Raw genomic sequence first — 12,915 nt, forward strand, 5'->3', positions numbered from 1 at the left:
AACTGAGGCAGGAGCCCAGGCGGGGCAGGCAACCTGGCCATGCTGGGGAATGAATTTCAAGGTCACTCTTGGCACTGTGTAACCATTTTGCCCCTGCTGACCCTATAGCCAGGCCTGTCCACCCTGAGTATGGGGCTTGACGGCTGGATCCTCAGGTGCCCAGGAGGGTAGGAATCACTCTGTGATGTGGCCCTGGAGCCACAGCAAGCCTGGGGGCCCAGGGCCTGCCCACACCTCCAGCTCTAATCTCCAGACCAACCCCAGGGACCCCCTTACTACAAGGAAGGCACCCTCTGGGGGATGGACTACACAGAACCTGAACCCCTGAGAGAGGGAGCAGCTTGCTACTAGCTGGCCCGAGCTGTCTCCACCTAGAGCTGTGGGATCTGGGTGTGTTACCTTCTTGGGGGCCCCCAGCCCAGGCTGTGCAGAGGAACCCCCTGATACTCCTGGGATGTGCCCAGCTTCCCTTCTTATCCCTCAGCTCTGAGCATGGTTTCTCTTCACAAAAGCTAGAAGCCATTCAGTGTTTGCCTTCCTGCCCAGCAGCCACCGTCCCACACCGTGTGCTGCAGCAAGGAATGAAAGGTCACTGCCACTGGCTTCCCACCAGAGGTGCACACAGGTATGGGTATCCAGCGATCTGGGGACACCTGGAATCTCAGGGTCCCAGACACTCCAACGAAGGGAGCTGAGGCATCTTCACTCATGTGCCCCACCCCCAAGCTCATCTGCACTGCCCCTGCCACGTCTCCACTCACCACTCCATCCCAGCTGGTAGGGCCAGGCCCCTGTTAGTCATCACAGTGGAGCACAGTCGGCACCTGATTCAGACGAGCCTTGAGCCTGGAAAGGACCTGCCCCATTCAAGGGTCTCTATCCAGGGATATGGGGAGATTTTCACTGCAACAAACTGTGCAATTGCCTCAAAACTTAAAAATGGACTTGTAAGGTCTTATTTTGCCAAGTAAAGAAATGGAAAACAACTGCCACCAGCTATCATCACCATTGTTTTATGAACAAAATAATATTCTTAAGGCAAAAAAAAAAAGGCAGGATGCAGTCCCTGAAGAAAAACAGCCAGGCCTTGAAGATGCATAAATTGAGCTTCATGGAAAACATGTAACATGGGCCTTATTCTTCTCCCATTGGGCCCTGGAGCCTGAGGACACCCAAGTGCTTCCAGTCTCCAGCAGAGCAAGAATCCCTTCTGCAGCCTTCCTGACTGGAGTTGGTTCCCCTCTGCTTGCACACCCCTTGGGACAAGGTGCTCACTGTCTCACCCAGTTAGCTTGGGAGCTAGGGATGGCATTCTAAGCACCTTTAAGTGGCTTCCAAGCAAGCCTACTATGGGGGAGAGGGAAAGAGATGAAGAAGGGCGTGAGATGGACAAGGTACTGATGGGAGGGAAGACAGACCTCCAGACCCAGGGCATAGGAGTGGTGGGGAAAAGGGGTGCTCGTGTTCAACTGGACCAAAGTATAAAAATTAGGAAGTTGGCAAAGATCTGAGACTTCCCAGAGAGCACTATCTACCCCATCTCTGGAGTTCCAGAGTCTTCCACTGCCTCACTCCATTCCCCAGCCCTCCAGAAAGGCTCTGACACACCCATTCTCATTCTCACCAAGGCCTCAGTAGATATGCAAGGTACCCAGACCCACAGGCCGAAGAAGAGATTGGAGACTGGAAGAAAATGGTGGAACCTCAGGTGTCCACAGCCAGGCTGGGGAGGAGTGGCAGGCAGGTGCCCTTCCCAGCCCTGACCTTCTAGGCCCTTCCCCATCCAAGGGGCCCTGGGCCCTGGTTGCTGACACTAGAGGGGCCTGTTGGGCGGGCGACCCTGGGGAGCCTCGTGTACACACTCACACGCACTCTACATTCCAGCTGTGCTCTGTCAGCGTTTGGGCAAACCAGCATTGTGTGGCTTTGGGAGGGCAGGAACAAATAACCCCCAAACTTGGGCAAGGGCGGGCCTGGGGCTGGTTGGAAGGGGAACCCCAGGGAGGCTCTTCTGTGCTGGGTCACTGGGTTCAAGGTCTAGGGTTTTCCTGCTGTTCCCTGAGGTACTTGGGTTCCCTGGGGTGTGGCTGGCCCTGTACCCAGGCAGGCTCGCGCTAGCCCCCTCCCCTAAACCCTCCTTACCACCCAAGGCCTCAGAAACAGCAGCAGAGCACTCCGGCCTGGCACCCCCCCAAGCACCACTTACGCAGCGTGAGGGCTGCCTCACACCACTGCCCAGTTTTTGTTGCCCCTCTTCCTCCCTCCCACCTCATCTTCACAGCCCCTCTGATTTTGTGCACGCCACTGCTTAGACCCGTTTAGTCTACCCGCCCCTCCCCACATTCTCTTAAGATCTTTATCCACTGTCTGTCTGTCAGCCCCCGTGCCACTGAGCGCTTTGAGCCCTCGAGTCCAGGACCTCATCCCTACAGTTTGATTTCCTTCCTTCTTGTGACCTGGTTAAGAATTTCCTCCAATACTTGATTTCTTCAAGACCCTGCCTGACTTCATTCTGCCTCGACTTGAATTTCTGGCCTTCTTGTCCCCCCACTCAGTGCTACCTAATCCGTGTCCCAGTGGTGACCCCAGGATCCCTGCAGATGGCGTCTGGAGAGAAGATGCAGGCTGTGGCAGGGAGCAGAGGAGGGATGGTTGGTCCTGGGGTCCTGAGGTTGAACTCTGCCCTTGGCCCCCTAGCCCCCTGACTGCCCCCACTGACCCTCTGGTTCAGCCTGGACCAAGACTGGAGAGGTAAATATTCCTGCCACCTTACAGAGACCTCAGAGATGAGGCCTCGGGCCAGATGGGGGAAGTAAGGCATAGAGAGACCCCAGACCAGACTCCAGCCTTATGGGGCACATGACCTGGCACCTGAGGCCTGGAGGGGACCAGGCTGACACGAGGGCAAACCCTTTGCCACATCCACCCCTTTCCACCGGCCGCAGGGACATAGGCTGGACCACCCTGCTTGAGGGGGGGAGCTGGGACCAGTGTTTATGCAACTGTGGGGAGGCCACAGCCCGGCTGGCAGTGCTGCCCGCCCAACACAAGCACTGATTCAGCAGAGCCCCCCAGCACGTACACACTCAGACATGCACACTAACAGACACAGACACACACAGAGAGGTAAACATACATGTGCATGTGCACAGACAAATGGACACCTGCATTCACTGGTATACACACACAGACACACACTCACAGACACACACTCACAGACACAAGTACACAGGCAAACTTGTGCATGTGTGCACACACAGACACAGGGACACACAGAAATGCACACACATTTCACCCAGCCAAGGTAGGTGGGAGGCTCCTGAGTGAGGAGAAGCCTCACCCCTGCAGCTGAGTTCTACCCTCTAGGCCCCTCCACTCTGACACTCACACCCACAGCCAGTGACCAGAGCCCACACGTGGTCAGCACAGCCACATATAACAGGCAAAATGCCCCAGAGTGGCATCACGACCATGACTGGGACAGAGACACATTCTAAGTGGAGTAGAGCCCCAACAAGGGGGACCAAACAGCCCCAGGCAGAGCTCAACAGGCACAACAGCCCCAGCTCTGCCCGCACCAGCCCCCCACACTCTCAGTCCACACTTGAAGACTGGCGGGTGGGAGCTGCAGGGGGTCTCGGGGGATGTGTGGGATACTCCCTTCCACTGCCAGGCCAAGCCGAGTAGGGTGGTAGCTCCCAGGAACTAGGGGAGCCTGCAAGAAGAAGGGTGTGTTTGGGGGAGGGCTGGGGGCACTGCAGGACCATTCTGGAAACCAGAGGAGGGGGCAGGCTTTCTTGCGAGAGCAGGACACATACTCCCTGGGATCCCAGACACATGGAAACTTGGAGGCAGGACCACTTCTTGCCTGGGGATGGCTGAGAACAGGTGTGATCCCTGCCTACCGGACTCAGCCAAGGGTGGAAAGAAAAAGCTGGGACCACTCAGTCCCATGTGGGCCCTGGAGACTTTTGAAGGGGCGCTCAGCTGTTCCTGGGCTTGGTGTCCAAGAGCAAGGTGGCTGGGCAGGCAGGAGCTGGGGCCTGCCCAGAAGGATATTGGCCAGTCTCTCTGCCCTGACTGGGGCCAAAGGGAGACACTGCTCTCCTCTGTGGGGGTCCACGGCCACCAATTGGCCAGAGAGGCTAGCCAGAGTCCAGCAAAGTCAAACATGCACAAGCAGACACCCCCACTAGCAGAGGCCACCGCAGCAAGTCCACTAGTGCCTCCATTCCCTGCCCTACCAGCCAGCCAGACTATGCACCATGAAAGGGCAGACCACGGTCCCTCACTCCCACCCCACACCAGATCTGGGGCTGGAGTGGACTGTGTTTAGATAAGGAAAGGAAGAAGAAAGCCTCAAAATCTGCCCAAAATGTTGTTGAGAGTGTTTTAAAAAATGACCTGGAATCTGATCACTTCTCACCATTTCCACTGGACCACGCATGCATCTTCTTCTCTCCCCTGGACCCTCCTACCTGCGGTCCCTGCTTCCGCTCATGCGCCCCAGTCTATTCTCCACATAGCCGCCAGAGGGATGCTGATGAAACACCTCCCCGGAGCACACACCAAAGCCCTTCCCACGGCCCAAAGACACTCCATCACATCCTGTCGCCTCCCCACCGCACTCTCTGCTCCCGTCTCTGCTGGAATGTTTTCCCTCTGATGCCCTCATGGCTCCCTGGAGCAGATACTGAAGTATTGCCCCACACAAATGTCCCAGCCTGCCTCTGGGGCCCTGCCCTAACCAGCGAAGGTGGGAGCTGGTAGATAAATAGTCTGGTTTCCTCATGCCTTCAGTGAGACAACACCACCATCTCCTGGAGGTCCCCAGTGGGGCTGAGCCCCCGTTGCCCACAGGGTCTTCTGCTCCCATGCACCCTAAGGACTTCCTTCCCTGCCCAGCTGCTCTCCCGTGCTCCCTGGGGCCACCTCCCAGGGACACTACTTACATTCAGGTCCTTGTCTCAGCTCTGATTCTGGGGAAGTCCAGCCTAAGGCACTCCATCTCACCTCTCTTTTTTGTGTTTCTTCTCTTTAACAACGATTCCCCATTCCTCCCTCCCCCCAAGCCCCAGCAACCACCCTTCTACTCTCTGCCTCTATGAATTTGACCACTCTAGGAACCTCGTTTGAGTGGAATCATATTGCATTTGTCCTTCTGTGTCTGGCTTATTTCACTTAGGATAATATCCTCAAAGTTCATCCATGTTGTACCATGTGTCAGAATTTCCTTCCTTTTTAAGTCAGAATAATATTCCATTGTATGTATAGACCACATTTTGTTTATCCATTCATCTGTTGATGGCCAGTTGGGTTGTTTCCACCTTTCAGCTATTGTGCATAATGCTGCTGTGAACATGAGTTTACAAATATCTCTTCAAGTCCCAGCTTTCAATTCTTTTGGATATATACTCAGAAGTGGAATTTCTGGGTCATATGGTAATTATGTTTTTAATTTTTTGAGGACTTTCCATACTTTTTCCACAGCAGCTGCACCATTTTACATTCCCACCCACAGTGCCCAAGGGATCCAATTTCTCTACCTTCTCACCAACCCTTGTTATTTTCTGTTTTCTGGATAATAACCACCCTAATGGGTGTGAAGTGGTATCTCATCATGGTTTCGATTTGCATTTCCCTAATTAGTGACGTTGAACATCTTTCACGTGCTTATTGGCCATTTGTCTATCTTCTTTAAAGAAATGTCTATTCAAGTCCTTTGCCCATTTTTGAATTGGGTTGTTCATTTTGTTGTTGTTGTAGTTGCATTGTAGGAACCCTTTATATATTCAGGATATTATCTCTCCTCTTTTCAATTTTTGCCCAGCCATTGCCTTCTCAGATACTCACTGACCTCATTATTTAACATGTCATTTGCCTCCCAACACACACACACACACACAGCACACAGACTGCACAGCCCCTCCCCTACTTTGGGTCCCTCCCCAGCCTTTATCACTGGTTGACACACTTTATGGCTTTGGTGATTTGTCAGCTTTGTATGAGTGCCACAAGGGTGAAGGGTTTGGCCGCTTCCTCCACTGCAGTGTTCCCAGGGCCTAAAGAGTCTGGCACACAGTAGGTGCTCCATAAATGCTGAGAGGATGAAAGGAAGGGAAACAGACTCCTGCATACACACTCACAGCTCCTCACAGACTCTCACATACACTGCCGCCACTCCCACACATACGCGCACACATACTCTCACACTCACGGTCCTGCCATGCTCGCTGCACCACACAAACACCCTGAGGCAGCCTGATCCGTGCAAGCCTCAAACCCGCTCTCACACACCCACACACTCATCTCACAAGCAGATGCATTCACATCCAAATGCACCCTAGCGGGGCTGCCCTGACCTCCTGAGTCCTCCTGGCCTGCAAGCAGTTTCCTACCCTGCGTGGCCTGCTCCACACTCTGGGCCCTTGATTTCTCCACAACCCTTATCTCTAGGGCCCCCAAGCCTCTCTGCAGGGCATTGCTCTTCCTCCCCTTCAAACCGGAGTGGATGACCTCCTCCAGGAAGCCTCCCCTCACCCTCCCCACTGGGCTCCGAAAGGAGGGGAGGCCCTGGCCCAGGAGCAGGGTGTGACAGTGGGGCTGGCATTTGCAAGGGTGTGTGCATCTCCTCCTGTCATTGTAGGGGTAGTGCACTTGTCTTCTGCTGAGAAGCCCAGGGCTGAGAAACCACTGGTGGACCCCGGATTCTCGCCCTCTGGCGTAGAGCCACAGCACAGGCAGAGAGCCTCGACTTCCCATTGGAGTCAGGCAGGGGTCTAAGGCCTCTTCGACTCTGACAGCCTGGGGACAGTGAATCAGGCAAAGCCATTCTCTGCTCTGGGCCTCAGTTTCCCCACCTGTGACATGGGTGGCTCTGGGCCAGTGCCCTGCAGTTCCCTGATTGCTGGTTGTGGAGTGAGACAGCTCAGACAGAGCTCTCAGGCACCCAGTGGCATCCCTGTGCTAGAGGCCAGAGCATGGCTACTGTCTCCAGAAGTGGGGCGGGGCACCCAGTCCTCGTCCAGCTCAGCCCAGCATCCTGGTGGGCAGGCTTGGAGGGTTTGGCACACCAGATGGGACAGTTTTGATGCGGTGAGCAAGGAGGCAAGATTTCAAAGTGATTCCTCTCATTTTGTCCAGGGCTCACCGTGTGTGAGATTTTTATAAAAGTCAACCAAAGGGCCACAGAGAAGAAAGAAGGAAGGAAGGAAGGAAGGAAGAAGAGAAAGAAGGGAGGAAGGAAGCAAGGAAGGGAGAAGGGAGGAAAGAAAGAAGGAAAGAAGCCATTTATTCATGAGGCCCAAGGGGTGGGGACAGAGCTGCAGTCACAGGCAAGTGCAGCCTGATGGGGGGAGATGACAGCCCTGCAGAGCTGTGCAGAGAGAGCCTGTGCAGGAGTCTCGATGTGCTCCCCTCCGTCCCACAGACTCCAGGCCACTGGTATCAGCAACTTGAGTGGAAGATGAGCTGTCCCCAGCACGGCCTCCCCCGGGCTCCCTGAGAGCAAAGGTGGTCACAGGTTACAGTGGAGGGGGGCAAGCAAGGCTGCGGGATGTCAGCTGAGAACTGGAATTGGTGGAGTTGGGGAGGCGGCAACAGGGGATCTGGATGACAGAGGCAGGAGGGGGACAATAGGGCTGAAATCAGCAGAGGTGGCAAAGGGAGGGTGGCAGGTCTCACCTGGGGCAAGAGGTTCAGCTGGACATGATGTGCTTGACAAATGCTGAAAAGAAGGAAAGAGTGAGCAGCAGGGGTTCGGCCCTGGGTAGCCAAAGGTGGGGACCTGGGATCCTAATGCCCTGCTCCCGCCAGCAGACTCCCTGCCCTGCTGAGTTTACCTTTGTAGTTGATGCAGCCATTGGAGTCCTCTTGCCCAGCCATCAACTTCTCCACCTCATCTTCTGTCAGCCTCTCACCTGGCAGGAGTGGAAAGCTGAGTCAGCACTGTTGAGGTGTGAAGGGTGGGGGGCCCCCTGAGCCCCTCTGGATGGTGGGTGTGCCTCTCCAGGTCCCCCATCTCCCTGGAAGCAGTCCCTCGGGGCAGCCGTTCAAGGCTAGAGGAAGGACGCATACGATAGAGCTGGGGACCTTAGGGGATGACCATGGAGGGGACCAAGAGACACCACCACTGTTCCCCAGACAAGTCTGGCACTTTCCCGCCTCTGTGCTTTTGTATGTGTTGTGTTGGTTCCCCCACTGGAATGACCACTGCAGTTTCCCTCACACCTCCTAGCCCCCAGCCACACACACACACACACACACACACACACACACACACACACACACACAAAACCCCAGAGACCAGCACAGGACTGAGCACACAGTAGGCACTCAGTAAATGTTTGGTGCAGGAAAAGTTCACTTTGCGCAGACACAATTGGTGCTCAATGAACATTTGCTGTAGGAAAACTTCTCTCTGAGAAAGGAACGCTCCTGCCAGCCAGGCACCTGACGGTGGGGGTCAAGATGCCCAAGAGGCAGGCACAGTACCTCCTTGGCTCTGGAATTTGACCTTGAGGCAATGAACACAAGGACTGGATTGATCGCTCTGGATGTACCGCCCTGCCCCACCCTGTCCCCAGAGCTGTTCCTATCCCCCTCCAGTTCTGTGAGCTGCGCCAGCTGGCTTTCTTTACTCCCCACCTAAATTTCTAAATTCCCCACATTTCTATCGCCTGCCATCGAGGCACCTTGACTGCATCACCCTCCATTTCACAAGTGAGAAACAGGCCCGGTGGGTGACAGAGTGCTTTCTCCCGGATGCCCCAGGAAGGAGAGAGTGGGGTGGGGAGGAGGCTGCCCTCACCCAGCGTGGCCAGCACGTGGCGGAGCTCGGCGCCCATGACCGTGCCATTGCCCTCCTTGTCGAAGACCCGCAACCCCTCTACAAAGTCCTCGTAGGTGGCCGTGTCCTTGTTCTTGGAGATGTGCTGAAGCATGGGCAGGAACGTGTCAAAGTCCATCATCTTGGAGTTAAGCTCTGTGGAGAGATGGCCCAAGCATCAGGCTCTGAGGGGCAGATGGGCATCCCTCCCCTGTGTCTGACCATGAGGAGCTACTGCCCTCACCCAGCTCCCAATGCGCTCTACACCAGTTTGTCATTTACAAAACACTCCACCGTCACAAGGCACTTTACGGTCAACTGAGAAATGCATTATTTACATTGTCCTTTGCTGTTCACAAGGACAGTGGCACGACAGTGGGCTCTGACTAGCACCTCTGCTCTTCTTTGGGGGAACAGTTCTCGCTAGCGTCTCTCTATTTTTCTTATCAACCCCGCTCTCCCCACACCTGTGATTGGTCGAGAGCAGCTGGGCCGATCAGAGACCTTCTCTGGGACTTCTGTACCTGTGGCGAGGGCTTGGGTCTCACGCCTCCTTGGGGCAGAGCAGGCAACCCTCTCTGGCCGTGGTGGTGAGGGAAGCTGGCCCTGCCCCACAGAGAGATGCCCAGGAGGCCAGGAAGGACAGGGAGAGCATATGGGACGCTGAGGCCAGGCACACCCTGACCTGCCCTCACACCTGCCACTGAAGCTAGTTTGCGCTGTTGTCAGTCCCCTACGACCAGGAGGCCTGGCAAATACGCATGGGGCCAGATGGTATAGGAACCATCACTGCTCATCACCTTGTCAGCATTACCCGAGACTGGCCTCCAGGTCCTCCTCCAGACAATGGGAGGATGCTAGGAGAATGCACAGCAGGGGAGTTCCCATGTTGTCCCACCAGTGATGGCAGCCCACCCGGGTGTTCTCCCCCGGGACTGGCACTAATGGGGACATCTCAGACCGGGCATACCAACCTTCCTGCTTTGGCTTCCCTAGGACCCGGAGCACCTCGGCCTGTGTAGGGTTCTGGCCCAGCGCCCGTAGGACATCCCCACACTGCCCGTATGTGATCTTCATCTCACACTTGGGTGTGCGGTCGTACAGCGTGAAGGCTTCCTTGAACTCTGCCGGGAGAGGGCGTGAGCTGCGGACACTTCTAGGGTCAGCCCCCCCGACTCGCCCCACACTGCAGGGGAGGACTCTCAGCCTGGGGGACCCGGGCCCCAACCCTGCAGCCCCTGGCTCAAGACCCCCACTCACCTTCAATCTGCTCCGGTGTAAACTCGATCTGAAAGGAGACCCCCAAAGATTCTGAGTGTCTGGTTCAGAGGACGGGGCCAGGCCTCCTCCTGGGCCCTCCGTGTCCAGACCGGGCCTCAACCCCTCAGCTGCCCCAACCCGTCCACATTCCAGGATTCCAGCTTCCACTGCCCAGGACCTCCTGCAGTCCACCTTTACTCCCTCCTGCCTCCTTACCCCTCCCCACATCCCACCTGAGGACCTTGGGTCTGCATGTGCCCTGACCCTGACACCAGGTAGGCCTCATCAGGGGAAGTGGTGAGGAGGGAGGCCTGGTGCCCTGAATCCCCAGCCCAGGGTGGGCCTTACCTGAGGCCCCTGGTCCTGGACAGACGTGCCTGAAGCACAGACTGGCTTTGCCAGCTCTGCCAGGCCTGGGGCCCAGTGGGCAGGACTGTCCACATAAGTGAGATGGGAGGCCTCATCTCACCAGGGTGGGGGCAGGAGGTGGCAGGAGGAGCAAAGGCGAGGGGGCAGGCCAGAGAGCCCTGTCAACATGAGAACATATTTGCAGGAGGGGGTGTGTGTGCGACGTGCATGTGCGTTCACACACCTGTGTGTGCATCTGTTTGCATGTGTCTGCCCCCCACAGAGCCCTCAAGGCTGGGCACTGTCACTCACGTGGTCCTGCCTACGCCTGAGTCTTACACAGTCCCATCCATAAGCGCAGGGCAGCCCCCAGCATGGCACAGCAGGGGGCCAGGGCCCAGCGGTTGAGTGTTTGCTGAGGCCACATCAGGGCCACCTGAGGTCAGGAGGCCTCCTGGGACCCGGTTTCCCCCTCCTCACTCGGATACCAGGTCTATTTTTATCACTGCAGTCACTCGCCCCAAGGTCAAGGTCGCACAAGGGAAAGGAGCTTGGGGGAGGGGGACTTGACTGGCGCCTCTCCCACTGCTGCTCCCTCAGAGTCCCCTCCACCAACCTCCGTAGTGCACACCAGTGCAGAGGGGGATCCTGCCCCCGACACCCTGCTGGGCGGCCCCTCCCAACCCTCTGGCTTAACCCTGTGTTGGGAAGACCAAGCTGTTGTTCCTGGCCCCCCCGAGAGCTCTCTCCACCAAGAAGCCTGCCGAGACTATGGGCCCTGGGCTCCTGGCACAGCTTTCTGCAGGGGTCACAGGAGAGGCCTCACTAGTTCCTCTGCTCAGAGGGGAGTCTGTGTAGCCTCAGATCCGGTGAGACCACACAATGCCACCTTGGGCCCTAGGGTTGTCTGACCCTCACCAGGGGGCCTGTGGGACACAAACCTGGGGTCAGGAGTCAGAGTCAACTCCAGGGAGCACTTGCCATGAGTGGTTCCCAACAGCCTGTGAGGAGGACTTATTGTCCCATTTTACAGCTGAGGAAACCAAGCCTTAGAGCAGTGATGGGAATGGAGCAGAGTTGGGATTTGAACCCGTGTATTGAGGGACAAGGTAGGTGCCTCCAGGAAGGGCTCAGGAATGGAGATGGATCTGTGCAGATGGGCTGCAGGTCTTGCTGGGGACCGTGAAGGACTGGGAGGGCTCCATGGGGCCCCTCAGCCAGCAGCCAGGGCAGCAGTGGCCAGTGGCCAGCCAAGAACAGGCAACAGGCAGGACACGAGTACGTGCCACTACGCAGATGCCGCAGGTGGGAGTCATGGCTCGTTCTCCAGGTTTAGACTCTAAGAAAGGCTTTCAAGCCAAGCCAGGGAAGGGCTCCTGGGGCCACTGGTCACAGTTCCAAGACCAGCTTCCTCAATGACCTACCCAGACTGGCTCAGTATCGCCAGCTCAAAGCTGAGGCCCCAGCAGCTCTGGGGCTCAGGGACCTTGGCAGGGGTGAGTGTGACCCAGCCTGGGCAGGAACCCTGCTTCCCTGTACTCCCCACCCTGTCCACCCTGGGGAACTTGGTGTGGACTTAAGACCCCACAGCTGGACAAGAAAGATCCCTGCCTGGCTGCGGGGGTGAGGGGCACAGGCAGGTCCAGGATTCCCCAAGGATGTGAGGTCCAGGGAAAAGGACAAGGGAGAGTCAGTTTCCAACCAGCAAAAAAGATAGTCCCTTCAGCAGCACTGGGGGAGTCCTGCCTGATGTCTGACCACCATCCCTCTTGCTGCAGCCCTCCTGATGCCTGAAGCTTCCAGCTTCAGTTCAGTACTCACTTTCTGGAGCATGGTCTTCCATGGGGTAGATCCACTCTGGGATTCACTTACCTACCCTGCCCTTCCCACCGAAACCCAGCTCCCACACCCACCTTGACCTTGGAGGCATCGAACTCAGGTTCTTTGGGGGGCTCTGGTACAGGTGCAGGTGCGGGTGCAGGTGTGGGAGCTGGAGCTGCCTTGGCGCCTGCCTTGGCCTCATCCTTCTTGGGCTCTGGCTTTTTGGGAGCCATGGAGGTTGTAAGCAGAGAGGGACGTGGAGAGAAGGAAGCAGAGAGCCGGGTAGGTGAGCCTCCCGTAACTGGCCTTTATGCTGCCTGGACACCTCATGACCCCAGCCCCACCCCTGCAGGGCACAATGGGGACAGGGCCATAAAAGGACATTGGCTAGGCTCAGGGGCTATTTTGGGGCCTGGGGGGGCATTGTTCAGGCTCAGGCATGGGTGGGGGAGAGGGAGGGCTCTCCATTCCTCCCAATCACCTGTTGGGGAGAGAGCGGGGGAGGGGAGGACAGAGGTCACTGCTCAGCCCACACACACACCCTCAAAAGCACACGCACACACGCAGGGGCCCTAATGCCCCTCAGCAGGTCAATAAACTGAAAGGGTGCAGAAGATGGCACCGAGCATGTGTTGTGTGTTGTGTTGGGGGCAGGAGGA

The 12,915-nt window shown here is 56.7% G+C and overlaps 2 protein-coding genes across 3 annotated transcripts in view; both read right to left on the minus strand.

The window, feature by feature from the left end:
• The window catches only part of LOC309638366 (putative serine protease 45), a gene marked incomplete at its 3' end in the record, with an annotated part of 98,399 nt that extends 91,255 nt beyond the window's left edge, over window positions 1-7,144 (minus strand). The window contains exon 1 of the mRNA XM_082414248.1: window positions 4,479-7,144. The remainder of the gene's footprint in view (window positions 1-4,478) is intronic.
• Window positions 7,145-7,274: 130 nt separating this feature from the next.
• MYL3 (myosin light chain 3) lies at window positions 7,275-12,559 on the minus strand. Of its 2 annotated transcripts, XM_082414254.1 has the most exons (7): window positions 12,349-12,559; window positions 10,088-10,115; window positions 9,802-9,951; window positions 8,810-8,983; window positions 7,842-7,919; window positions 7,684-7,726; window positions 7,275-7,500 (listed from the first exon to the last, which is right to left on the minus strand). In XM_082414254.1, exons 1-6 carry the CDS (start codon window positions 12,487-12,489, stop codon window positions 7,698-7,700), a joined length of 600 nt encoding a protein of 199 aa, XP_082270380.1. In that variant the 5' UTR covers window positions 12,490-12,559; the 3' UTR covers window positions 7,275-7,500; window positions 7,684-7,697. The 2 variants fall into 2 exon arrangements, with proteins under 2 accessions (XP_082270380.1, XP_082270381.1); XM_082414255.1 differs by lacking the exon at window positions 9,802-9,951.
• Window positions 12,560-12,915: the final 356 nt, after the last annotated feature.

This window comes from Balaenoptera physalus (genome assembly GCF_965194825.1).
Source record: "Balaenoptera physalus genome assembly, chromosome: 11".
NCBI classification, from domain to species: Eukaryota; Metazoa; Chordata; class Mammalia; order Artiodactyla; family Balaenopteridae; genus Balaenoptera; species Balaenoptera physalus.

Excerpts from the sequence above, each read along its gene's own strand:
- MYL3 (XM_082414254.1), bottom strand. The coding sequence starts at position 12,489 with ATGGCTCCCAAAAAGCCAGAGCCCAAGAAGGATGAGGCCAAGGCAGGC. Across the intron at positions 8,984-9,801 it reads AGGGAAGCCAAAGCAGGAAG|AGCTTAACTCCAAGATGATG; the intron begins GTTGGTATGCCC and ends ATCTCTCCACAG. Across the intron at positions 7,727-7,841 it reads TGGCTGCATCAACTACAAAG|CATTTGTCAAGCACATCATG; the intron begins GTAAACTCAGCA and ends CCTTCTTTTCAG.